We start from the raw sequence: 25,911 nt of genomic DNA, 5'->3' as shown, positions 1-25,911 counted from the left end.
GGCTCAAACAAAGATTTATTTTCTCATAATTCTGGAGGCCAGAAGTCAGGATCAAGGTGCCGTGGTTCCTTCAGAGGGCTGTGAAGTAGGGATCTGTTGCAGGCCCCTCTCTGGCTTGTTGACGGTGTCTTCAGTGTCTTCTACTGTGTGTCTATTCAGATGTCCTGTGAGCACTCCAGTTATACTGGACCAGGGCCCTCCTAATGACCTCATTGTCATGGAATTACCCCTTTAAAGACCTGGGTCCAACTTACTCTGTGTTCTGAGATCCTGAGGGTGAGGGCTGATTGAATTTTGGTGGGGAGAGGCAGAGCTTTGTCCAGAACTGGGGTGAAGGTGCTGCCCGTTTCCCTCACTGGAGGGTGTCAAGGATCCCATGGGATAATGGAAGAAGGCTCACAGAGGCCAGGCGTGTTTTTCACCAGGGAGTCTGCAGGCAGAGGCCAGGCGTGCTGTTCACCATGGAGTCTGTGCAGGCAGAGTTGTTTCCTGTAACCCTGGGGTCAATGCCAAGCGCATTTCCTTCCAGCCCTACCTATCTTCCCTGCTTCTGTCCACCTGGATCTGGCTCCTGGCAGAGGTTGGTGAGAACAGGCCTCCTGGATGCTCAGTTACCATGGGTCGTGACGTGACAGTCGATGGCTGGCTTTTGCATGTGTTCTCAATGCCTCTCTTTCATTCTCTAGGAGTCGAGAAAAATCATTTTATGACTGTCAAAACTATAAAGATTGGGGATAAGCCCAACTTTAGTCTTTTCTCCTGGGCAGTGGGGTAACAGATCTCTTTTTCCAGCATTGGACTAAAAGGGCTGGTTTACTTATTTTTATTTCTTTACATTGTGATAAAGCAAAGAGAAGGACTGGGTTTTCTAGAACGATGGCCTTCTTGATTTTCTAACCTTCAGCTGTTAGGGATAAGGGTGTGTGTGTGTGTGTGTGTGTGTGTGTGTGTGTAAAATGAATTGTATGAATCATCGTTAAGGGTGATAAACACGGAATCTTATTTGTGAAAATAATAGATACTTGAGACCCAGAGCTCCAACCACCTTTTGTACCCCTGGATAGAATATGATCAGACTCCATTGTAAAGAGAAATATTTTGCAGAGTTTTCTGAGGATTGAACCTAGAATAGAATTCTTTGAACACTACTCCCTAAAGCTGAATATTAGTAGGTTTTATATATGGCCAAATAATGTAGGATTTAACCAAACCCATGTTATTCACTGTGAGATTTCTTGGAGTTATGTTCATGTGCAGACTCGACCCAACGCACCAGTCCCTGCAGGTATCCTTTCCCTTGCAGCATCTTGTGTAACAAGGAACTCGGGGAAATTGTGGTTTATGACAAAATGAATCACGAAGGAGATTAGGCAGGCATGGTGTGTTGGTCAGCATGCTACTTTGACTCCAGGAGGGTCCTTAAACCATTTGTGACTTTAGAGCATAGAAAAACAGTTACAGAGAACATTAATAGTCCATAGTGACTTTGTATTAGTCCATCATTTAAAGCAGGGATTTCTATATTTTGAGCTACAGTTGGGAGGAGGAGGATCCCATTGCTCTGAGCTGCAGGCCAGCGTTTTTCCCATTTGGTTAATGTGTGTACTCATTTTGAAGGAAATAAAACTCCTGCATCCTCAAGGCTGACTCGAGCTATCTTTACGGTACTATTGTGCATTTATGGCATCAATGTGCACAAACATAAAATCATATGAATTAGGCCTCACGCTTTGGGCCCTTCAACTGTTGTAAAACCAAAAACTTGTCAGTATAAATCAAAACAGTTGGTAAAACCGAAAGCAACAATATTTTCATAATGTGGCAGGATCTCTTCTGCTAAAAATATCCACCCATCGCTGGCCTCCGTGATCAGTCCCCTTAGGTTCTGACGGCTCTATCCCATGAGACACACCTGCTGGGTGGAGTCGGCTCCTATTGCAGTTCTAGAACTGTTCAGAGAGCTCCGTCATCTTCACGAGGCCCTGGAAGTCATGGAACCTGCCCCTCTCCTCCTCCCACCAGCCTCCACACTTGGGCAGTACAGCTTGGAACCCACTCAATGAGAAACACCGAACGCAGGACAGGCATTGCAAGCCAGCCGCTGGGTGGTTGACATTATTTTTTCTTGAGACTATCATTTAAATAAAAATGTGAAATAAAAAATTTTTCTTATGAAGCTTCAAGACCTCTGAGCATGTTCCTTGGGTCTCTGTTGCAGAGGCCCCTCTTTAGATAAGAGATGGAATCTGAGGGTTTGACACAGCAGCTGTCTGTAGTCTGGGTGTGTGGAGTGCTCTTCGTGTTGCATGTGACATTTTGTAAGTCTGTGTGGAGCACAGTGCTGCAGGAGCTTGTGAGATGCTCATGGATTCTTCCCCGTTGGCATCTGTACCCCGACAGCATGACAGATCCTGCTCACGTGCAGCACTGTCAATTTACCCCTCTCTTAGTCTCGATGGCTACTGACTGGCTTTGGTCAGTGGGAAGGTGGCAAACCAGATACGGGCAGAGACTTGACAAGCACTTGACAATTCATATGAACCAACAGTCAGGAGGTTGGTGGTTGAGTGGCCTCATGGGGGAGGAACGAGTGTTTTCCAGCCAATGGTCAGCCAACCCCAGGACAGCAGCCTGCCAGATCCAGCCAGGTGCTGTATCCTCCTAGACCATGACCTCTGGATGAGCCCCTAGGGACCAGGCCCATGAACAAGGCCAGGCAGTTCAGCAGCAGAGCCCAGTTAGTTGACTGACAAGTAATAATTGGTCATTGTTTTAAGCCACCAAGTTTTGGGTTATTTTATGACCCAACCTAGCAGTAGGTACCTGAAATCTATGCATTTTTATGGGAAGAGAAATATTGACTTTTAGTGAATTTCTGGTGGATTCTGATATCCTCATATCTAAGAGATCAGAAAAGTTGCCCGAGAAGGATGGGACGGAGGTTCTCTGGCTGAGTGGATTGTGTGGGTGTATTTTAATAGTCTTAGACGAGGTCTCGGAGGGGGATGAGAAGCCCCGAGTGATCACTGGGGGTGGATTAGAAAGTGCAAACCTTGTTACACCAAGGCACTTGCATTCCTTGAGAAATTACATTTTGAGCTTCAAGAAAAAAGCCTTGTGGTTTGGAAGACTCTGCCATTGCCCGGTTTCTGTGTCACCCCCGCTAGTGGGACGCCTGGACCTTGAATACAAGCACAGAGTGTGCCTGCCTGGATCAGCTGTCGGAGAGCTACCTGAGCAGATTCTCCTAGAGCTGCATCTCTGCAGAACTGTGTTGTGCTTGGAAATCTGTCTAATGTGATTAAACAGGTTTGATTATGAAGAGTAACTTGGCATCAGAAATAGGGGAAACTTTCATCCCCCCAAAGGGAGTTTGAGTAGTAGCGCCCATAACTAGCTTAGATACAGCTAGGAGTCCGGGTGAATCGTTCCGTCGTGAATCTTCAGGCTGAGGTCACAGAAGAGAGAGGAGGAAGCTGGAGCAAGTGGGCTCAGGGGATCCCGGGGGTTCAGGTGGAAGAGCTTGTCTCAGCAGGGAGTGGGCTGACTGCCAGGAATGGGAGCCGGTACGTCATGTGGTCCCCAGACTGACAGGATGATCTCACACAATCGTTCAGCACGTGGAACCCTGAGATGGGTGGAAAGTCATGCTTTCTGCCACCAGCCGGAGTGTCTTTGGTTGGTTGAGGTCCTTTCTTCCCCGCTCTGCCCCACTTTGCGGTCACCCGGGTCTTTATTCTCCCTTGTGAAATCTCTTCTCATTATTGATCCTGGTAAACCCACTGCGTGATTGGACGCTGACCAGAAGTGGAGCCCTGACCGCAGTGCTGGCGGATGGGTGACAGAAGCTTGCTGGGGACATCAGAGGGGGCTCGTGGGAACCAGAGGAGGCCTGAGTGGAGGAGGGAGCTCAGCTTCTTCAGCCAGGATTTTGAAAACCTCAAGTATGAATAATTCAAAGCTTTAAAACCTGCTTTTCCAAACACTGATTGGGTTTGTAGGGGGGAAGGACCGAAACCAAACTAGATGCAGTCCTGGTGCCCTGCACGAGGGAGGGTGCTCTGAGAGCTGGTAGGAGCCCAGTGCCTTGAGTCGTCATTCTCACTGTTGAGGATCTCGACTGGAGCCCAGGACCCCTGAATGTGTAGCTAAACTGAGGCAAGGGCAGCAGCGACCTGCCAGAAGGACCCGAGGCAGGACTGCACCTTCCGCCTCGGCGTCTGTGCCAGTCAGTGTCCCCAGTTGCTTTGAGGCTGGCCGCTTGTCACCCCGAGTCAGCCTGGACCCGGGTGGCAGGCCGTGCTGGGCTCTCTGTGAGATGAGTTCATCTATTATGTAACTGCCATCCATATTCTAGTGGATGATCCCGGCGACATTTAATTTTTTTTTTTCCATTATGTGGAATAATTTAAGATTGTGTTGCGAGTGTCATTATCACGGCAACTTCTCAGTAATAAAAACAGCATCAATTATTTAACATCACCTCATGTGTCTGGGTTAAGTGGGGATGGAGGGAGCCAGAGGCTGCTGTGGGGGAGGAGGCCAAGCCCTCACAGACCATTCCCATCCACCCTTGGATCCCTGCTTCTGAGGTCCCTCTCCAGGTCCCTGTCCCCTTCTCCCTTGGGTGCAATGCCCTGCCTTCTTTTAGCTGTGGCTGGCAGGTGGGGGGAGGCTGCCAGTTAATTGCCTGACCTTTCTCTTGCTCCTTCCTCAGGAGCTCTGACTTGTTGACAAATCTCACTTACAGAGAGTGCTCCCCCGGGGTTGGGGCTATGGCTCAGCGGTAGAGTGCTAGCCTCACATGTGCGAGGGCCTGGGTTCAATCCTCAGCACCACATTAAAATAAATAAATAAATAAAGGTATGTGTCTGAATTAAAGAAGAATTTGTATATATGCCTATATATTTATAAAAAGACTGCTCCCCAAGAGGCCCAGGGAGCCCAGAGTCTGCATTGGCTGAAACCTGGTGGAGAGGTCAGGGAGACCCCCCACCCCATCAGTTTGGTGGAAGGAGGGTGTGGGTTTGGAAAGGTCAGGCTTCCCTCCTGCAGCTGTGCGAAGCAGAGGTTGGTCCCCTTTACCTTTCCCCAACACAGTGGTTTGTGCCCCTGAGACACCCCAGTGGTGAGAACCCGAGAACAAGTGGGCATGAAACACATTGAGCTCACTATTGGGACCCGGAGCAGACGTGCCAGGCTGCTTACAGGGAGTTGGGTGGCTGTGCCCAGTACCTGCTGATGCTTATCTGGTTGTGCCTGGCTTGGGGTCTTGAGTTCCTGTTACAAACTCCACCTGGACACTCCATTCCTTCAGTGACATTCTAGCTTGTTGCTTTGGTGACTTGTCTCTTGAGGGTTCTAGAGGCCTCAGCACCTGGCAGTGGTCTTCCTCACCGTGGGCAGCAAGCCCCGAGGAGCAGTGTCTGGGGTTTGTTTCTGGAAGGAGATGCTGTTTTTGAAGTCTTCGTTTAGATTTGGGGGGGGGGGTGGGGGTTGCAGGGCTGCCGCCTCCTCCTGCCCGCCCCTCCCGACTGTGTTCCATTTCTTCTCTCCTTCCCCTTCTGTGCACTTCCTCTCTTCCTTCTGGAAAATGCTATTTTCCAGCTCCTGCTTTGCACATCTTTCCAGAGTAGGTGGAAATTGCTGTTTATTCTGAGCCGTGGCTGGCCCCTAACCATGCATCATAATAGTAATAATAATCATCATCATGATCATGGTAATGATCTCACTGGAGGAGGACCGCAGTCTCCAGTGCTGCTGCTCACTGGGTGGGGTGGCCTCCTGCCTCCAGTGGCCTGCACCTGGCTTTCTGTACTGAGTTGGGTTTGGAGAAGGGTGAGGAGGTGGGAGGGAGGCTGGGAAGGGGGACTTGGGCAAGGAGGTGGTGGTGAAGGAAGGAAGCCTGTTTGCACCTTGGGAGGGGCTGGTGTATCTGACACTCTGACATTTGGAAGCTGCAAGGTGACACAGCAAACCTGAATTTTCCAAAGCCTCAGGGGCCCACTCTGGAGGGGACAGGGAGGAAGGTGACTCATTGTTCCTGTGATGAGCAGCCAGGCAGACTCTCAGGGCTGTGGTGGAAAGTCGAGAGCAGCGTGTTCGCCCTGGGATGGAGCACCCTCGCCTTGCTGGCCGTGTGGGGCTGCCAGCGTTGGTCGAGGCAGTGTGAAGGGAGAGGCTTTGCAGGGATGTCAAAAGGGAAAAAAAAGCCCCAGAAATGTACAGAAGAATGTCAACTCAAGGAGAGGAGCGTCAAGGAAGCCTTTCTTCCTGGAGCCTTGGTCCCTCCTGCAAGGCCACGTCTGTTGAAGGCATCCAGGTGGAACTTCAGTGTTCCCTGCACTTGAGTGCCCAGGGTGGGACAGGGCTCCCTGAGAAGCTGCAGTGTCAACCCAGCAGGTAGAGCCACCTTGTCCCAGCAGGTGACTCCCGACTTTCCCCCCCAACTGCCAGGGACATGATGATAAAGCCACCGAGGCACAGTTGGCAGCTCTGTAGGGCTGCCCTCTGGAGCTTGGAGGCATATAGTTCTCTGGTTTCCTTGGCAGCATTTGAGAGTGGCGGGCGAGGCGTGTTGGGAATCGGGTGGTGGGGGGTCTGGGAGGACCCCTGGAGGCCAATGTCTGGATAGGCCAGTGGAGGGCTGGCCAGGTGTGGGGATGGAGGGAGGTGCTGGCCTGGGCTTCCCTCTGAGGTGCTTCTGCCACTTATGTAGCTTGCTTGGCCCTGCCACTTTTTATTAACTCGTATTGTTGGGCACATTAATGGGATTTGGTGTGATATTTGCACACACGTGTAAATCTGTGCCTTGAGGAAACGTGGGCCATATTTTCTTCACCTGCTCATCTGTTGATGGGTTCCGAGGCCCAGTCAGTATCTCGGCTGTTACACACAGTAGCGCGATGCACGTGCAGCGCCACCTTCTGAGGGCTGAATGTTTGGAGCACAGGTCGGAGTGGGTCCTTGGCTAGCCTTACAGAGGGCAGCTTCTAGGTGGAATTTTCTTAGTGCACTTACCCCTGTCCCCCAAAATGCTGATAGAAAGCAACATAACCAACAAAATTTAGGTTGATAAGGTGGCAGAAGGATATGGAGGGGTGGGGGTACCCGTGTTTCTTCTTCCTTTGTCTTCAGGTCTTCGCTCAAACACGGCTTTTTCAGCCTCCTGCTGCTGCGTAACACCACGTCTACGTTTGTGGTAGGCTAGCGTGGGTCAAACGCTGATCCGCTGGGAGGGCGGCCGTAGACTCCGTATGTGAGTCTGTCGGCATCATCACTACCTGGGCCTTTAGCTTGTCATCGATTGGTTATTATGGTCTCGAAGGAGAAGGCGAGATCAGGAGAATGTGGGATGTGGCTGTGTCACGTCCCTGGGGCCTGGGACGACTCCGGCGATGGTTGATGCTTAAGTGAAACTTGAGTGGATACACGAGGGCAGGCAGGCAGCCTTCCTAGAGAGAGTGGCACAGGAGAGAGCAAATGCCCGGCATTGCCGTGTGCCCATGTGGGCAGCCTTGGGGTCCTGCCCATTCGTCGTCCTCAGCAGGTTCTCAGCCTTGGCACTGTGGCATTAGCCAGGGCGAGCCTTGCTGTGGTGGGTCTTGTGCAGCATCCTTGGTCTCTACCCACCTGGGACGCCAGCAGCACCCCCACCCCCACGGTGACATCCCACAAACATCCCTGGTGGCCCAGTGGGACCACGTGAAATCACCTCATTGAAAACCACTGTTCTAGAGTAACCTAGGGTCTCTGAGCTGCCCCTTCCTGAGTGGGCTGTGGTCGAACACGCAGTCCCAGCCCTGTGCGTATGAATGCTGCCGCATGCTCCCGTAATACAGCCGCTCTGTCTGCATCATCCCCCTGGTTATGCATCAATCACTTTGCAAAAAGAAGGAAGACAAAGGAAGCCGAGTCAGCGGTAGGATGCAGTTTCCTAGCAGACTGTCTTTTATGGCTGCAGTGATCCCTCAGATGTCAGAGGGAGGCAGAGAGTTAGAAATAATTAAAGCATGTAAACAGACAGAGAGCTGTGACTCGGTGCCCCAGGCACATCACACAGACACCAGCTGTCACTTGGGGGTGGCCAGAGGGGCTTCTGCAGAGGCAGGGACTGGCCTGCGTGCCCCTCTCCCGTGCTGCAGCCTCCATCCACCTGCAGTGTCGGCCGCCTCCAGGCAGGAGGCTGATTCCAGGGTCATAGCCAGGACCACAAGGGGGAGGCTCCAACGGGGCTTGGAGGCTTCTCTTCTTCCTTTTAAAATAAGGCGAAATGAGGGTTGGCCCCCGCTTTAAGGTACATTATCAGGGATATTGCAAATGAAGGATTAGGATGACATTGATGCATTGGACAAATGGAAAGACGCAGGAGAGGCTTAGGGTCATTTTTTTGTGTGTGTAGTACGAAAAAAAAAAATGAAATGAATCATTAGGCTCTCTTATCCTTGCTCATCATGACCATGAGAAAGCAAGAGGTGTTTGTACATGCACATATATATGCATGTGTGTACGTATGTATGCATGTGTGTGTATAAGTGTGCCTGTGTTTGTGTGTGCATGTGTAGGATACAGCCTGCTACACCTTTCCTGAAATTCCTTCATGAAAGAAACCTAACCAAAAACCCAGTTTTTTTTCTTGGAAGTGGACACATTTCTGCGCTTGGATTACAAGCCATTTCCTCTCCCATGTTAGTGTCACATATTTTAAATGGAAACTTTTATTTGTGTGGAGGAATGGTTGTGTTCCCTCAACATTCATATGTAGAAATCCCCACCTCTAGGGTGGCTTTAGGAATGGACCTCTGGGAGGAGATGGATCATGAGGGTGGAGCCCGCAACCAGTAGAGTCAATGCCCTAAAGGCCCTGGAGGGGGACTCCTAGCCCTTCCCCAGTGACCACACAGCCTGAAGGTCAGCGATAACACATGCCAGACACCGAACCTGTCCCCACCCTGGCAGCCTGACCGTGGACCTCCCCACTTCCACAAGCTACTTAGTTTATGACATTTTGTCACTGCTACCTGGACAGTCGGTGATACCTGGTCTTGAAGAGATTTGCTGTTTTTTGCCCATTGGGGTGATTCTGCTTACTTGCCCTTACCCTTGAGGTCTTTGGATGAAGCGGAGTGTCGTGCAGGGCTGAGCCCCTTGTCTGTCTCTTGCTCCTGGAGATCCTGTGCTTTGTTGATGGCCTGCAGGGTCAGCACTTCCCCAGTGCCTCGGGAGAGATGCTTGTGGTCCGTCCTGGTTTCCTCGTTGGCTCCTAATAGAACAAAGATCTGAAAGAGTGGGACCTCATCTTGTTCACCAAGTGTCCATAAAGTTGGAGGCCACTAAATGTTTGCGGGAGCTGCACACAGGACTTTGCCTCGTTAGTGTGAAATGGTCTATCAACTTGTCAGGACAGCAGAGAGTGGCTTTGGTTGGGCCATCTGGCTGTGACTCCAAACTCCAAGTGCCACCACCTCTCTCAGACAGATGCTTCTGTTTGGATCTCCTCTTATCTCTTGAGAAATACAAAGATGGCGGCTTCCCAGGCACACTGACCTTGGATCCTGGGCCATAGCTGCCATCTGAGTAGACTGGCCACAGGGGCTTCTTTTGATAAGCCTGGAGCTAGGTCCCCTGTGCCCATCACTGGCATTGATGAGGTGCGCAGTGGGATAGGTGTGCAGACCCCAGTCTTGCCAGTTGTACGTGTTTCCCGTCTCTAGGATCAGTACCAACTCCTCGGATCTTGTTTTTGTCCTCTACCCCAGAAGTCTTTCATCTTCCTACCCTCCTTCCTTCCTCCCTGAAAGTCACGTGAGCCCGGGGTCCAGCTCAGCCCTGGTGCTCCTGGCAGACCAGGGCCAGTTGCCTTGGTACCATGGTCCAGAGGGTCTGGGGGCCCCATGGAGATGAGCTGCTGTAATGACACTATGCTTCTTGTTTCAGGGTGCAGCAGAAGACCCTCAGACGGCCCTGGCACTGAACTTCGACGCTGCATTGATGAAGAAGTCTGATCCCACGGGTCCCACGCTGCTCCTTCCTGAGAGTGAACTCTCCATCCGGATAGGTAGCACTGGGCTTCTTCCAGGCAAGCTCCCTGCTGTAGACGGCCAAGCCAGACGTGTAGACTTGGGGTGGGGTAGGAGAACCACGGAGGAGGTGCCAGGGCTCTGTCTGCCCGTCCAGGGACTCGGCCCACTGCTGCCTGAAAGCCAAACTGGCTCTGGCCTGAGACGCCTGTCTCATCTGTTCTCAAACGACCTGCTTGCTGTAAAGATGGCATTGGCACCTTTTGATCCTCTTTGCAAGGTGGACGAACGGACAGGGTCAGGTTGAATGGGTAGAGTGTGGGCATTTGTCCCTCTGTCTACCCCTCTTTGCCCTCCCCTTTTTGATGCTCATCTTTTTGATTCACCTGGGAAACTGGCGGTGTCTCTCGCCGATTCTGTGTGCAGCCAGGAAAACTGACACAGCGAAGCCATGCTGTTGGTTCTGCATTAGAGGCGGGCGTTGCTCAAGAGCCCGGTAGCAATTCCCAAGTCTTGGGGGAGAGGTGCCGGCTGGGCTGCCGCCCTTTGAGCAGCCATGGATGCCAGGAGACTGGTTTTCCAGCCTTGGGGGCAAGATCCTCCCCCACTCCCCCGTGTCATTGTTCAGTGAGGACAAGTGGCTCATTTGAGGGCCAGTTAGCACAAGTTACACACCTGTGTTTTCCTTTGAACTTTTTTAGGAAGTCCTGGTTTGGTGCAGCAAGTCCCTGCTGCTGTGACGTGTCCGCCCCTCACTCTCCTGTGATGTCAGCTAGGCAAAGTCCTGCCCGTAGATGACCCGTGTACCCAGCAAACCATGTTGAGATGGGCACCTACCTCTGTGGCATCTATCTTGTGTGAATTGGGAATGGATGGTCAGTGACTGGTCACGGTCATTCACAGGACTGACTGAAGGGGACAAAGTCCTTTCCCATTTCCATGCTGGCGTTTTAAGTTGGTATTTTCATCATATCTAGCCGAGATGGTCACCAGCCCCCAGTGGGAGGCTGTGGAAAGTTGGAGCCTCACCGTGGCTGGGTCTCAGTGGTCTGGGTTCAGGTCATACCCTGCGTGCATTATTCATGGAGAACAGAATGCCTCTTCCACCCCGCTCACCCCCACTGCCCCCGCCACCTCCCATGTGGGATATATCCAGGAAATAAAAGTCTATCTAGCACGACCTCGAGCAACAGAGGTCAGAATGCCACCTCTGCCCTCTGCCTCCAGCTGCGTAGCTCATTCACGCTCGGATTGGGAGGGCCGGGGTGCTGCCCACTCCTCTCCTTTCCTGGAGAGTGTGGCGGGCTGCCTCTGGAGATGAGGGTGGGCACCGTGTTCCTGTAAAACTTGTCATTTTGGAGGCTGAGTCCAGACACAGGCACATGGGCCTCTCTGGATTCCCACATGCAATCGTATGCTTAGGCTTCGTGTGTCCCTTTGAAGATTTTGCAGTCCTGATTCTGAGCCTTCTGTAGGACGACAAAAGTTGGCCTGAATTTTTTCTATCCCATTGCTTATCTTAGTGGCAATCCTTTTGATAGACCTTTTCCAATGGAGCCACAGCAAGGACCAGACCAGGGGAGCTGGTGGCTCTACAAGACAGCCTGGGGATTACTGGACCTTCTTGGCCAGCGCAGGGTTAGGAGTCGAGGGGGCCCCTGGAGGAGGGTGAGGCAGTCCTCTCCTCCTGCTCCTGAACACGAAGTGCAGCCTGTTGTCAGGTTACCAAGCAACCCTCCTAGCTGTTGCTAACTGTTCTGATACTTAGGCAAATGCAGCTCTTGGGGGTGTGAAGATAGTTTGCTGAGCCCAGACATCCCTCTCACCTGGACACACCTGTGGGTGTCAGGCATCTGGGGACTCTCAGACTACTAATGGTTATTTGATGACTGGCTTCATGCAGATTGAACCTGAATATGCATTGTTTGTACCATCTGGATCTGCCCTTACGCCTGCTGTAGCTGGAGCAAGGAGATCGCTTTAATGGGTAGTTAGTGAGAAACATCAGCCTTTAAAAAATAATATTGGCACTGCTGTTATCATGTCCCGTAATTGGTTCAGCAAGAGGAATAAGCCACACTGTGGGAGGGCAGTTCAGCTGCCCTCAGCCGCAGCAGCAGCAGCAGCAGCCGCCGAGCCTGGGAAAGCATTGATGAGATGCTTTCCTGTTTGTCTTGTGCCAAGATTTTCTATGATACAGCTCTTCTCAGGGCTGGGGATATTTTGGGATTTACCAAGACAGAAATCCTTTTAAAACACTCTTGCCCTTCTCTCTTCTCTCTCTCCCTCACCCACCCACCCATCCTCGATCGATCCCAACTTTCTTTTCATTCCCATTGCAAGAACAAGGATTAAAAAATTTCTAGACTCCAGCTTCAATTCCTTTATCTGAGACACATTGTTTCATTTCTTGTATATCCTTTTAGAAGCGTGATGCTTATGCAATCAAACTTGACTCTTTGTTCTGTACCTTGTGGCTTTGCACTTAACAGTACATTAGGGTATTTGTGTGGGACACTCCTGGATCCATTCCATTTTGGTATTGCTCTGATGTTCCATAATTAATAATCCTTCAGATTAATTCCAGTCTTTTGCTCTTACGAAGGATGTGGTGGGGAGCATTTCAATATGTGCTTCTCTCTAGGTAATGACAACGCTGAGTCAATTCTAGAAACTAGGTCAGGGGTTCTTTACATCTGGGGTTGGTGCATGGGCACCAAAGGGTTCATGAGCCTCTTGAAATTTTATGCAGAATTTTTGTGTGCATAATGCTTTGGGGAAGCAAAAGTTATAGCTTTTTCTAGATGGCTCCTTGACTGTCTTGAGCTTCTCCCATTCAGCTGAGTGGACCCCCCCCACACACACACACAACTAGCACCCTCTTTAGGCCAAAGAGTTGCTTCAGTCCCACCTTTCTGGTCTGGGGCAAGTTACCAGCACGACTTCATTAAAAAGGTGGTGAATGTAGCTATTAAAATGTGCCATAAAAAAAATCTTTTGCAGGATGAAGAACAGAGGACTCAATAATAATAATTTCCAGGAGCTCTTTAGCATCATGGATGTTAAATACAATAAGGGAATAATGTAGACATAACCTCTTGCTCAGGGCTCTGCAGGCAGCATGGCACTGCTGTGTGTCCACTCTCGGGACACACTATGGATTCTCAGGCTTCTGAAGAGCGTTGCGTTAGGCAAGAAAGATGCTCAGCACTTGAATGGAACTTTCTTGATTGTGTGCCTTTTTTTCTTTTTAAAATGTACTTGATGATCTGAGCTAGGCAGTCGGTTTGGAATGTGTTCTCAGGGTATGTTTTGGAGTGTGGCCTGACTCTCAAGGCAATTTGGCATCCATGTGAGTGTGCTCAGGCTGCCACAACCAAGAACCCCACGCCAGGAGGCTTCAGCAGCAGGAAATTTGTTCTCTCTCGACTCTGGAGGGTGGAGTCTGAGATCCAAGTGCCAGTAGGTTGGTTGGTTTCTCTTTGGTCTTAAGATGGCCACCTCCCTGTGAGTTCAGATGTTTGCCCCTGTGTGTATGTGGCCCAGTCTCCTTTTCTTATAAGGACATGGCGGTGTGGGAGTAGGGCCTACTTTAATGATAGCACTTGCTCGCACTCGCTCAGTGCTGTAGATCCACTGTAGAGCCTTCCATGCTAAGCAAGCCCTGTACCACCAAGCTTTGCCCCTAGCCCCTAATGATCTCATCTTAATAAAACTGCCACTCTTAAAGTCTTGCCTCCAAATACATTATATTCTGAGTCTGGGCATTAGGACTGCCACATGTGAATTTGGGCAGTGGGGAGGGGTCAGGTCACAGCACTGCACCATTTTTTTTTTTAAACACTGTCTTCCCCACATGGTATTCAATGTAAAGGAGATCGACATGGCCAGAGAGCCACCTGTGTCTCTCACTTAGATCCTCACTATATTTCTAGCTCCTTGTGTTAGCCTCACACCTGCGAGGGCTGGGAATGCTGAGGGACTGAATGGGAAAGAGCTGAAGGAAGTTCTCCATTACTTGGAGAACCACTAGAGAAGTTAAACACACACACACACACAAGGGATTGAACTCGGGGTGCTTTACCACTGAGCTAAGTCCCCAGCCTGAAGGTATGTATGTATGTATTTAGAGAAGGGTCTCGATGAATTGCTTTAGGGCCTCATTAAGTTGCTGTGGCTGTACTTGAACTTGAGATCCTCCTGCCTCAGCCTCTGGGTCTATTGAGATGACAAGTGTGTGCCACTTCACCCAGCAAATGGTCTTAAGTTTGGTTGAGTAAGAAGGCTGGTAGGTGTGCAGCCTTGGCTAATGAAATGAAAAGGGTGGCCCGGGGCTGTCCTCTCCCACCGTCCCCCGAGACGTGAGCATCTCTCCTGTGGCTGCTGGCACCAAGCATCACCGTTGGAAATCTGTTCTCAGTTCTGTAGGGTGGACGTCTGAGATGAAGGTGGGCCAGGGCCGTTTGTCTACCCAGGGTCTGGAGGAGGTTCCTTCCTGCCTTGCCTCTCTTCTGTGGCTGCAGGGTCCTTGGCTAGTAGCTGTGTCCCTCTGGTCTCCACCCCTGTTGTGATGTGCCATGTTCCCTGTGTCTCTGTGTTTAAGTCCCAAACTCTCTTCCTTCTCTTAGGTTTAGGGCCCGTCCTAATCTAGTATGGCCACTTCTTTTTTAAATTATACAAATACTTAATTTTTTGGTTATTATTTGTCAATTAAACATGAGGGCACAATGTGGTGTTTTGGTATGCATTTGCATGATAGAATGATTAAATCAAGCTGATTAACACATGTAAGACCTTATGTTCTTAACTTTTAGAGTATACAGTGTGAACATTTAGTATTTACTCTAATTTTGAAATATAATTTATCATGAACTGCAGTCGCTGTGCTGTAAAATAGATCTCCATAACTTCTGGCCGAAACCGTCTGCCCTCTGAATCCTGCTTGACTAATTGCATCTGTGAAGACCCAATTTCCAAGGAAGGTCACCTCTGAGGTTCCAGGTAGACATGCCTTTTATGGGACAACCTATTCCACACAGACCAGGGATCAGCCCATTCTCTGATGGCTCCGTGACGGGCTTCGGGCACTTGGTTAGTGTGGAGGGGCGTTCGTCTGGTACAAGTGAGAGGCGGGAGGAAATGAGAGGAAGCCAGGGGAGGTCGATCCTGGCAGTAACAAAAGCCCATTTAATTCATCTGGAGCCTTGGAGCAGCTGCTGCATGCTTCGTTTGAAATATTCATTGTCTACCGAGGAGTTAGGGATACTGTCTCTTTATGCAGAATTTAACATTTGCTTGGTTAGCGGGTTCCGTCGTATTTATAACTGTTCTGACACACTCATTTCAGCTCGTAAGTCTCTTATAAATGGGGAAATGTGTCTTTAACTGCTTTTGGGAAGCAGATGAGGGGCCCCGGTGGCAGCAACAAGTCCGCTAGGCTTTTCCTGCCAAGATTTTATCACTCAAGGACTTAGACTGCTCCTGGGGACAGGCAGCCTGGTCACTTTTGGCACTTTTTGTGTTATTTGGTTTTGCTTTTTGGGTGTGTGTGTGTGTGTGTGTGTGTGTGTCTTCCAGAAGCTCTTTAACCTGGGGAAGCACAGTGTGGCACTTTGGTTTCAAGTGATTAGGGTTTGTAGGTGGCTGTTTTGTATATTGACTCCCCTTCAGTTTTTTTCCTTTCCTTTTGCCTTTTACTGAAAGCTCTTAGTAAAGTCTGGAAGCTGGTTTTGAGCTCCTGGAACTGGGAGAAAACTGATGCCACTTACTGGAATTGGCAGCCTTGGAGCCAGAGGGGCTTGGGAGAAGGTGAGAATCGGGTTTTGAACCTTGTGAAGGACTCGGCTGCCGCAGCATATGGCATAGGTTGGTGCTCTCCTGCGTTGATGAGGAGGGGTCACCATGTGCCCCGCTGGACCTGGGCTGGCTTTGTAGGCAGAAGCTTCCTGGCTGGTACTCTGTCTGCCCTTGGGGCCATGTATTCTTTTTTTATGTGTAGTGCATTTTCCTACTCTGGATCAGAGGAAGAACATAGCTCTAAGTATTTGAGAACTAAACTGGTTGTCTCGGGGAATCCTTATTTCAGGGGTCAGGGGACTCGGTCACTATGGATGTTCACAGTGACTCCCAGTTGGCTGGATGGCTGGCTGCTTGGTTGATTGGCTGGCTGGCTGCTGGGTTGGCTGGCTGGCTGGTTGATTGACTGCCTGGCTGTCTGGTTGTTGATTTGAAACAGAACCAACTCTCAGGACTCGTGACTTCTGCATTACCTCAATCTACTCATGTGTTGGTGGGAATGGCAAGGGTATCTCTTGAAGACAGCAGCCAAGGGGAGTGTGCAAGATAGTCTCTTAAAACTAACCCTCAGACATTGTTATGGTTTACATGTGAGGTGTCCCCCAAGAGCGTGGGTGTAAGACAATGCAAGAATTTTCAGAGGTGAAAAGATTAGATTATGAGAGTTACAACCTAATCAGTGGATTAATCCACTTATGAATTTACTGGGTGGCAACTGTAGGCAGGTAAGTTGTGGCTGAAGGAACTGGGGTTCCTGGGGGTGTGACTGTTGGGTTTATATTTTGTTCCTGGTGAGCAGAGTTCTCTCTGTTGCCATGTCCTGAGCTGCTTTGCTCCACCATGCCCTTCTGCCATGTGTTCTGCCTCACGTTAGGCCCAGAGCTATGGAGTCGGCCAACCATGGACTGAATCTCTGAAACCATGAGCCAAAATAAATATTTACTCTTCTACATTGTTCTTGTCAGGTCTTTCAGTAAGAGTGAGAAAAAGCTAGCTAAAACAGACACAGTGAACTGGAAGTCTCCATTCTCTTCCCCCAAGAGGACCCGGTCACCTGTGGTCTCCCAGCACTAGTCCTCAGCAGGCCACAGGGAGATTTGCTCCTGTCAACCTCAGTGAAGATTGTGTCCTTTCCAGTAAGGAAAACTGTTGTACACATAAAAAACAGGGGACATGTGCTCTCATATGGACCCACTTCTGTTTTGGGAAACAAATGTGGGCTATTGTTTCTGGTTTCACATGGTCTACATAAACCACCAACAGCCCTAGAATGAATCCTGAGCCTTTCTAAGGAGCTCACCATGGAGAACCAGACTCTGGGTCCACTGATGTACCAGCTCACCCTATTTCTCCAGAGGCCACCACTTCCATGCTGGCCTTGCTCTGGCCTGTGCCCATCTGTCAAGACCACTGTCAAGTGAGATTTTATCCTAGTCTTGGGGATAAGCAAAGGAGTACCAAAGAGAGAAGAATATGAGCTGAATGTGGTAAAAGCGCCTGCCCCTGACCCCTTTCTCTTGCCAGCCTTCCGGACCGTTTGTGGGAGACTCCGTCTGGAATGGAGATGGGTGCTTACTGAGGTGCATATCTTTGGTCCTGCCCAGGAGAAGAGTTTGAGGTTTAGTTTTTTCCACATCTTCAGACCTGCACTCCAGAGAGGTTATTTCTACCACCAAGGATGACAAAAGGAAGGCCGAGGCCCATCTTCCAAATCCCATTGCCTGTCCCAGGATCTCCCTTTCTTCCCCAGGGTAACTAATAAGGGATTTTTTTTTTTTTTTTTACTGTTTTTCAGATGGGCTATCACCTGTAGCCTTACCCTATGGCCTCGCCAGAACAAGAGCATGATTTTCATTAGTTCAGCCTTAGAAAGAAGCTGCACAGCATGTCAAGGTCACCTTGGAAAATGTTCTGATGTGCAGCTTGGTCTCAAAAACCCTACAGAATCATATAACTCACGAAATTCCAAACTACGTGGTCATTCAAGAATATCAGTCTAATTGCTTAGGAGATAAGTTCTAAAAAAAAAAAAAAAAAAAAAAAATTCTGTACTCCTTATTTCAAAATTTATAAATGGTAAAGTTTATTCTTTTGTGTACAGTTCTGGGTTATAAGAAATCCAGAGAGGTATGTAAACACCACCACAGTCGGGATATAGAATAGTCCTGTCACCTCCGCAGATCCCTTGTGCCATCCCTGGTGGTCAACCCTACCCTACCTGGTTGTCCGGTCTTCATCTGACCTTGGGCAGCTTCTGAGCTGGTCTCTTCGCCCTGTGGTTTTGCCTCTTCCAGAAGATGGGATCGTACAGCATGGAGCCCTTGAATCTGATTTCTTACATGTGGCAACGTGCATCTGTGCACCCTTCATGATCTTGCAAGTATCGATGTTTCTGTGGCTGAGTAGTATTATGCTATACAAATATACCACTAGCTGTTTACCCAGTGACCAGCTGAGAGAGATCTGATTTGGATCCCAATTTTGGGTGATTATGAATAACATTGCTGTAACTATTCACGTAAATCCTAAGTTTTCATTTCTCCTGGGAAGATACCCAGGAGTGAGGTTGCTGGGTCACTTATATGTTTAGCTTTGTAGGAAATCTCCACACTGTGTTCCAGAGTGGCTGTGTGGTTCATGAGTCCCACCAGAGTCCTAGATGCTCTGTGTCCTCACCAGCCCATGCAATATTAGTGTTTTATTTTGATTTTACATTTGAGCTACTCTAATGAGTGCAGTGGTCTCTTGTGGCTTTAATTTGTATTTCCCTAATGCTTCATGATGTTCAGCATCTTTCATGTGCTCATTTGCCATCTGTACATCTTCATTTCTATCAAAATCCTTTGTCCATTTTTTTAAAATGTTTGTGTTCCTATTGCAGGGATTTGGGGAGGGTTTTGTTGTGTATGCTGGATACAAATCCTTTGTCAGATACATTGTTTTCATTTATTTTCTCCTGTGGCTTTCCTTCTCATGATCTTAATGGTGACTTTGCAAGACAGAAGTTTTAATCTGGATAAAGTCCACTTACTTTACCAGTTTTCATTGACGGATCTAACACCAAAAGTGAAATCTAAGAATTCTTTGCCAAACCCAAGATCACACAGATTTTCTCCTGTTCTATTGTAAGTTTTCTATTTTACACTTAGGTCTGTGATCAACTTTGAGCATATTGATTTCTTTTTTTAAATAATGTGTCAGAGTTCAAGGCTGTTTTTTCATATCATTTTTATATGATCAATTTCCTCAGAACCATTTATCAAAAAGATTATTTTCTCCATTGAATTGCCTTTGCTTTTGAACAATTTAGTTGACCATATTTGTGTGGGTCTATTTTGGAGTTTCCATTCTTTGTTGGTTTATGTGTCTGTCCTTTCACCAAAGTCAACCCCTTTCTGATTACTATAGCTTCATAGAACACAAAATGTCTGACTTCAAAATTTCTGTCTTGATAGTCTTTTAAAAAATTGTATCAGCTTTTTTCTTTCTTTTTCCTTTTTTTTTTTTTGCCTTTACATACAGATAAATGAACTTGGGGGTGTCTATGAAAAATCCTGAAGGGATTTTGATTGGATTGAGTTGATTTGGAGAGAACTCACATCTTAATAATATTGAGTCTCCCATTTTTTTGAATATTGTATTTCTCTTCATTTAAGTCTTTGATCAGTGTTTTATGTGCAGGTATAAATCTAATAAAACATACCCTACCTATGTTTTATTAGATTTATACCTACACATATTTCATGGTGCTATTGAAAATGGTTTAAATTTCAATTTCTTTTTTTAAAAATTTTTAGTTGTTGTTAGACCTAGATTTTCTTTATTCATATATAGTGCTGAGAATTGAACCCAGTGACTCACACATGCCAGGTAAGTGCGCTACCGCTGAGCCCCAGCCCTAAATTTCAATTTCTATTTATTCATTGATAATATATAGAAATAAAATTGGTTTTTGTGTATGTTAGCCTTGTACCTTGCAACCATGCTAAGCTTATTTATTGGTTTTTAAGAGTTTTCAGAATGTTCTTTGGGATTTTCTATGTTATGTCTGTGAATAATGAAAGTTTTATTTCTTCCTTCCATTCTGTATATTGTTTTATTTTTTTTTCTTATTGCTCTGGCTAAGACTTCCAGTATGCTGTGGAATGGTAATGGTGAGAGCAGCCATTCTTGCATTATTTCTGATCTTAGGGGGAAGCGTTCAGTATCTCACTATTATGCGTGATGTTATCTGGGGGTTTTGGTAGATGCGAGGCGTGCATGATTGGAAAATCACTGACAATTCTTGAAAGATGTCACAATGCAGAAATGATAGAGTTGGAGTGGGTCAAAGAATAGGTTTGAGAATCAGACTGTGTTTCAGTTCTGACTTGTCCCCTTAGCAACTGCTAGACCTTGGAGTTTCTGGAAAAATAGTCCAAGTTAATATATGTGAAGTGCATAGATTGGTGTCAACTACATCATAAGTCCTCACTGAATATTAGTTGTTTTTCTGTTTGAACAATATTAAAGATGGCTGAAGGGCCTAGGGAGCCTGGATGTGGGATTTCATTGGCTCACTCTGAGGGGATTTTGCTGCCCATGTTGAAGTATGGAGAGCTTTCTTGGGTTTGGTGTGGATTCTCCAGTCATTGAACACATCCAGGTCTCTGATGCTCTCAGGGTGCTCAGAGATGTGCAGCATTTATATTTGGAACAACTCCAGGGAGGAGTGATCCATACTGAAAAGGAACATTGTTCCTCAGGTAGAAGAAAGGCTTCTCAGCAGAGAAATAAAGGAACCCAAGTGTGTGGTTAAGGAGAGACATACCACAAGATAGACGTGAGTGATCGTAGAGAACTGGGGACAGAACACGTGCCTGTGTTCGGTGACGAGCGGGAGGTAGAGTTGGTGCATGTGCTGGTCACAAGGCCCTGTGGTTCATTAGCATCCGTGTGGACTTTGCCCATCTGGCCCTCTCCTCTGACCTAGAAATAGAGCAAAGCTCTAAGTAAGAGAACTAAAGTTGATCTGAATGATACAGTGGACTAAGCTCCCATCACTGAAAGGATTGAAGTAGAAGCTCAGTGACCCAGAGACGTTATAGTGGCTCTTCCCGTGATGTGTGGAAGTTTGGCTGAGTGTCTTGCTGAGAGTCTCTTCTGCCAAGAGTACCTGGGGGAAGGGCACTGCACCTGAGCCCGTCCTCCCAAGCCACCTCTGTGAGGCCCACGGGGGAAGGGCTCATGTGACCAGGCACACATGATTTAGATGTGGGGCAGGAGAGGAACAGAGCAGGCTATGGTCGGAGGCATTGGAGTTTGGGGGAGGGAGCCTGGGTACAGACTTCAAGGCACCGTCTCCCAGGGGGCCAGTGGCAAGCGTGGCCACTGGGGGCTGCAGGTGCCTTCTCAGGCCTGCCAAGCACCCAGCCTGCACTTCCTGCACGGTGTTGCCATAGTAACCTTTCCGCTTCTCCACGCCGTGAGGAGTGTCTCATCTCCCCCTTTCCTCTCAGCCCCTCCATCTCTCTTGGTGCCCCCCCCCTCCCTCCCTCCCTCTGCACCTCCCTTTTGTGCCACACCCCTCTCCGTCTGTGCTCTCGGGGATCAGCCCCCTTTCTTTCTGACACTGGAGTGATGTCCCTCAGCCTCTCCCTCGCTTCTGAGTCTGAGCTGCTCCTTGGAGGACCTTCTCGGGTGCTGCAGGGGCCCAGTGGGTCCATTCTCGGTCCCAGCGCACTTGCTCTTGGTGGCACCAGTACCTGGGAAAAGTCCTCAGAGGCAGTCTCCTCTCTGTCTGCAGATCCTTGTGGCTGGACTCCACCTGGGGCCCGTCCCCTCTTTCTGGAAATGAGATCTGGGTGGGGTTCTCCTCCAGGCTTGGCACAGCCAGGCCTATTACCCTGCAGTGCTAATCTCATCCGAGTGATGTGTCCTTGGGCCCTGCCACTCATGTGCGGTGGGAGGGGTGTCCATGGGATTTGCTAGGCGGCAGGCGCCTCCCCTTGAAGCCCTCCTTCTCAGTGTCCACAGCAGTCCTCAGCCCAGCCCTCGTCCAGCCCTACTTGATGAGAGTCATCCACCACTCAGTGTCAAACTGCAGGTGCTCCCCGTGTCTGTCCCAGCCGGGATTAAAGCTTTGCCCTATTAATTCCTCTTTGGCGGGGTCTTATGTTCCAACACTCCTTAACTTGGAGAATCTTAATTAGGCCGTGCTGCTTCTCTTTGCCGGCATGTACCTGCCTGGGAAAGGACAGTAGGGCCGAGGATGGTGACACTGCTGGCATATGACGGGATCCTGTTATCTGACCAAGACTTCAGAGCCCAGCTTTGCTGGTGCTTGGATTAAGCAGCTCTTCAGCTGGGCCAATTTTCAGGATCGGGCCGGCTGAGTAAAGCCCCTGCCAGTCCAACAGCCCAGCGACAGCCGGAGTGTAATTGAAACGGCTCTTCCAGAACTAATGAGCTGCCCCTGGCTTCCCTGCCCACATGCTGTTTGGAAGGCTCAGGGCTCCAAAAACCCGTTTAAAATGCTGAGCGCAGAGGGCTACAGAGAGGCAAGCTTCCACCCTACATCTGGTCGGGAAGAACTGGATGTTTCCACTCGGAACCTGTATTCTACAAGTCTGGTCAGGAGAGCTGGAGGAAGGGCTGTGGCAGCTCTGCCCCCGGCCTCTCCTTACTTCCTCCCACCCTTGTCCCCCCCTTGATGTCCCTGCAAAGTCGGGTAGATTCTGATGTCTCATTTGCCGGGTATGTAGAGGGGGACAAACACTCGCTTTCCCGGGCGGGGCCTCTTTAGTAACACACACGAAACACAGAGGCGCGTCTTGTTTTCTTAGCACAGTGTCGTCTTTAAGTCAGTTGGCAGTTATTTCCTCTGATAACTATAGGAAGTTTCTAAGTGTTCTAAGACCCCCGGGTGCCACTGGAAGGGTTAGGAGGAGGGTCATCTGTTACAGTGGTCCAGGGGCTTTGATTCCTCTTTCCCTCTATGAAACAGAAACCCATCTTCAAGCTCAGAATGTGAAATTCTAGTGTTTCAGAAGTTTCAAATGGCAGTTCTCCCTGGACCTCGGGTAGCAGGTCCTCTGAGTTGTGCTAGTGTCTGTGCAGAAGCTCTGAGGTGGCTGCTCGCCTCTCTCTGATTTGGAGACTCATGCGAGCACCCTCAAACATCTACCTTGATTGTGTCGGGGGTGGGGGGGTTAGACCACCAGAGCACCCGATGAAAACTGCCTAGGGTTAGATTATTGATATTTAGGGTGGGACAGTTCTTCGTGGGGGAGCCATGTCCTGTACACTGCAGGTTTCTTAATGGTCCCCAGACACTAAACGTTGGTAGTGCCCCACAGTAAGTGCGACAATGGGCAGAAGGTGCCTGACATTTCTCCCTGGAGGGCTGTCCACAAGGCAGGTTGGATCTTGCCCAGGACTTCAGGCCCAAGGAGCCTGATTCTGCTTGTGGCAAGGTCAGCCTGGGGCCAGGCTGGGTCCGCTCAGAAGGGGCCCTATTGGCATGTTTTCAACAGTCTCCCTGTCACTGCTTTGGCTAAGAACCACACAGGAGACCCTCTCCCCAGAAAACTGTACCCACGTGGGTTCATAAGCGTTTCACTGTTGATTTCTAAGAGCTTCTAGACTGGCCCAGCATGGTGCCTGGCACCATGGGGATTGAAATGAATAACAGTCCCTGTCTGGTCCTGTCTGGGTTCCAGTCACCCTTGGTGACGTCCCCAGAGGCATGTGCTCTTCGCTCTGTCCACATCACCTCCATCTTGAAGGTGTCTCACCTGCTGACGCCCGTGGTGCACCCATACGCTCCCTCCCTCCCTCCCTCGGTGGGACTGGTGCAGACTTGACATGGGGCCTCAGGGAGAAAAGACCTCGGGGCACTGAGCCTGAGGCTGGTCTTGATCCATCAGAACCACAGCTCGACTCCACCTTCCCCACGCACGGCTCTGATTTCCCTTGTCTCATGTCCCTCCTTGTCTCTGGCCTAGCACTCTCCATGTGACATTGTGGAATCGCGTTCTATTCTAAGACCTTAGAAGAGTTCCTATCGTCCCTCCGTCGTCTCCTCTGTGGGTCTCCTGTCCAGTGGGGTGGGATCAGGCTTGGTCTCACCAGGATTCACCCTGCTCTTTGCTCTTCTCTTGCACAGAGCTTTCATGTTGTTCTCTGCACTAACTCATTCAGTCTCTTTCCCATTTCAGTGAGCCACACACTCTGCGTAGCTGAGCCTGGTCAGTGAACTTGGCCCTGCCTCCCCAGAGCTCAGGGAGCATCCAAGATGAGCTGTTACATGTTAACTACAAATCTTCCCACTGCAGCTTTGATGCTTGGTTTCTTTTATAGTCTCCAGAGAATGGTTATAGTTGTCTGGAAAGGAACCTAATCATTAGGGCTGGGATCCTCCTCTTGGCAGGAATTTTATTGTTTTGACACCCAAGTCTCACAGCCAGGTGCTGTGGTGCAGGACTGTACTGGTGCAGACTTGACACGGGGCCTCAGGGAGAAAAGACCTCGGGGCACTTGAGCCTGAGGTTGGTCTTGATCCATCAAAACCACAGCTCGACTCCACCTTCACCACCCACTGAGTGTTATGTGGGCATATCTGATGTGACCTCATTGAAAACCAGGTGTCCCTCTTTATTAACCTGGGTGCTTTGAACTGTGGTGGAAGGCTCAGGAGGGTACTGTGGGGGCTTCCCTTTTGTGGTTACCTCTTAAGTGTTTGAGGAGGGAATGTAGACTCCTGTGTGTGTGTGTGTGTGTGGCCATCATTCCTTCCCACGAGAACTGAGTATTGTGTGCAGGGGTGCAACGGCCAGTTGATTTCACAGACTACCTGGACCCTATTCCTTTCTAAAACCCAGTAGGTAATGGTGCACTGGAATCGCACATTCAACACACTTGTGGCAGGACCACGTGGCTACAGTGTGGGCTCAGCATCCCCGTGGGTCCTTGTTGAGGAACGCTCACTTAGGAAATCTGTGAGCTGCTTTTAAAAATCCCCAGAGTTTTGTTTTTAAACTGAAACAATGTGTTGGAACCCGAGGGGATCGCCTTCCATTCTAGTGACCATCCACAAGTTCCTGCTTAGAATATGCCAGAAATGTGCACACTGAAAACAAGGGTCGGCCTTGGAGTTGCTTCTGTGGACACTGGCTCGAAGCCAAGTGAAAACAGGCCCATCATCTGCAGAGGAGCCTTCATCGCGGCTCCATCTGGACGGTGTATTCACGTCCGTGGTGTCCGGTCCACCAGGCCTTGAGTGAGGTCACGTGAGGCGTTCATCTGTTCCCAGATGTCTGCTGGGTCAGGAGCCAACAGAACTATGAAGACTTCTCAGTGCCCCGAGCTCTACTCTGGGGTGCACAGTAAGACTCTTGGGGAGAACAGTAACAACCAATTATAAAGGGATAAAGCCTCCATGTGACCAGACACAGTGGCACTCCCCTGTACTATGACCTGAGCTTCCTGGAAGGGTCCACTTGAGAAGGCTGCTGTGGTTGGGAAGGCTTGAGAGTTTCCCCCAAGGGCTCACGTGCTGGAAGCTTGGTCCCCAGGGTGGCAGTGTTGAGCTGGTGGAATCGGAGCTGGGGCCCAGTGTGAGGGAATGAAGACATGGGGGGCACTGCCCTTGGAGGGGATTGGTTAGTACTGGTCTTGTGGAGTGAGTTCTCACAAGAGTGGCTTGTTTTAGAGCAAGGCTACCCCATGCACTTGTCCTCTCTTTCATGGGACCATTTTCCTCCAAATATGTGTGGCTGCCCCATCATGGACTTCCAGACTCCAAAACTGTGAGCTAAACAAATCTCTTCTTTCTAAAGCTCACTGACTCAGGTATTTTGCCATAACAGCAGAAAATGCACTAATCAAATGGCATTATTCCAAAGACTTTTGGGAGTCTCTTGGGAGTCTTCTCGGGGTTGACTTATTTTGGGGGGTTGGGCATGACAACATTTCTAACCTTCTTCCCCTAAACATTCAAAATAATTATTCCTAGGCCAGAGAGATCTCCACTTACTTGCTCCTTCTACCCTCAATGGGAGGGAAGTTGAGGCAGAGGACCTCATGTGGCGAACCCACCCCTCGTGCTGTGTGGGGG

At 49.3% G+C, this 25,911-nt stretch overlaps 1 protein-coding gene across 6 annotated transcripts in view; it reads left to right on the top strand.

Moving 5' to 3' along the window:
• Slc39a11 (solute carrier family 39 member 11) overlaps window positions 1–25,911 on the top strand; it is a 384,139-nt gene that overhangs the window by 170,398 nt on the left and 187,830 nt on the right. For 5 of the 6 annotated variants that reach the window (XM_048795690.1, XM_048795712.1, XM_048795680.1 and 2 more), the window contains one exon: window positions 9,937–10,078. In XM_048795690.1, coding sequence (XP_048651647.1) covers window positions 9,937–10,078 — 142 coding nt within the window. The remainder of the gene's footprint in view (window positions 1–9,936; window positions 10,079–25,911) is intronic. The other variant, XM_015503535.2, reaches the window with a different exon arrangement.

Source organism: Marmota marmota, unplaced genomic scaffold (genome assembly GCF_001458135.2).
Source record: "Marmota marmota marmota unplaced genomic scaffold, marMar, whole genome shotgun sequence".
In the NCBI taxonomy this organism is placed as follows: Eukaryota; Metazoa; Chordata; class Mammalia; order Rodentia; family Sciuridae; genus Marmota; species Marmota marmota.
The sequence above is the reverse complement of the archived record's forward strand: the minus strand, read 5'-3'. Positions and strand labels throughout refer to the sequence as shown.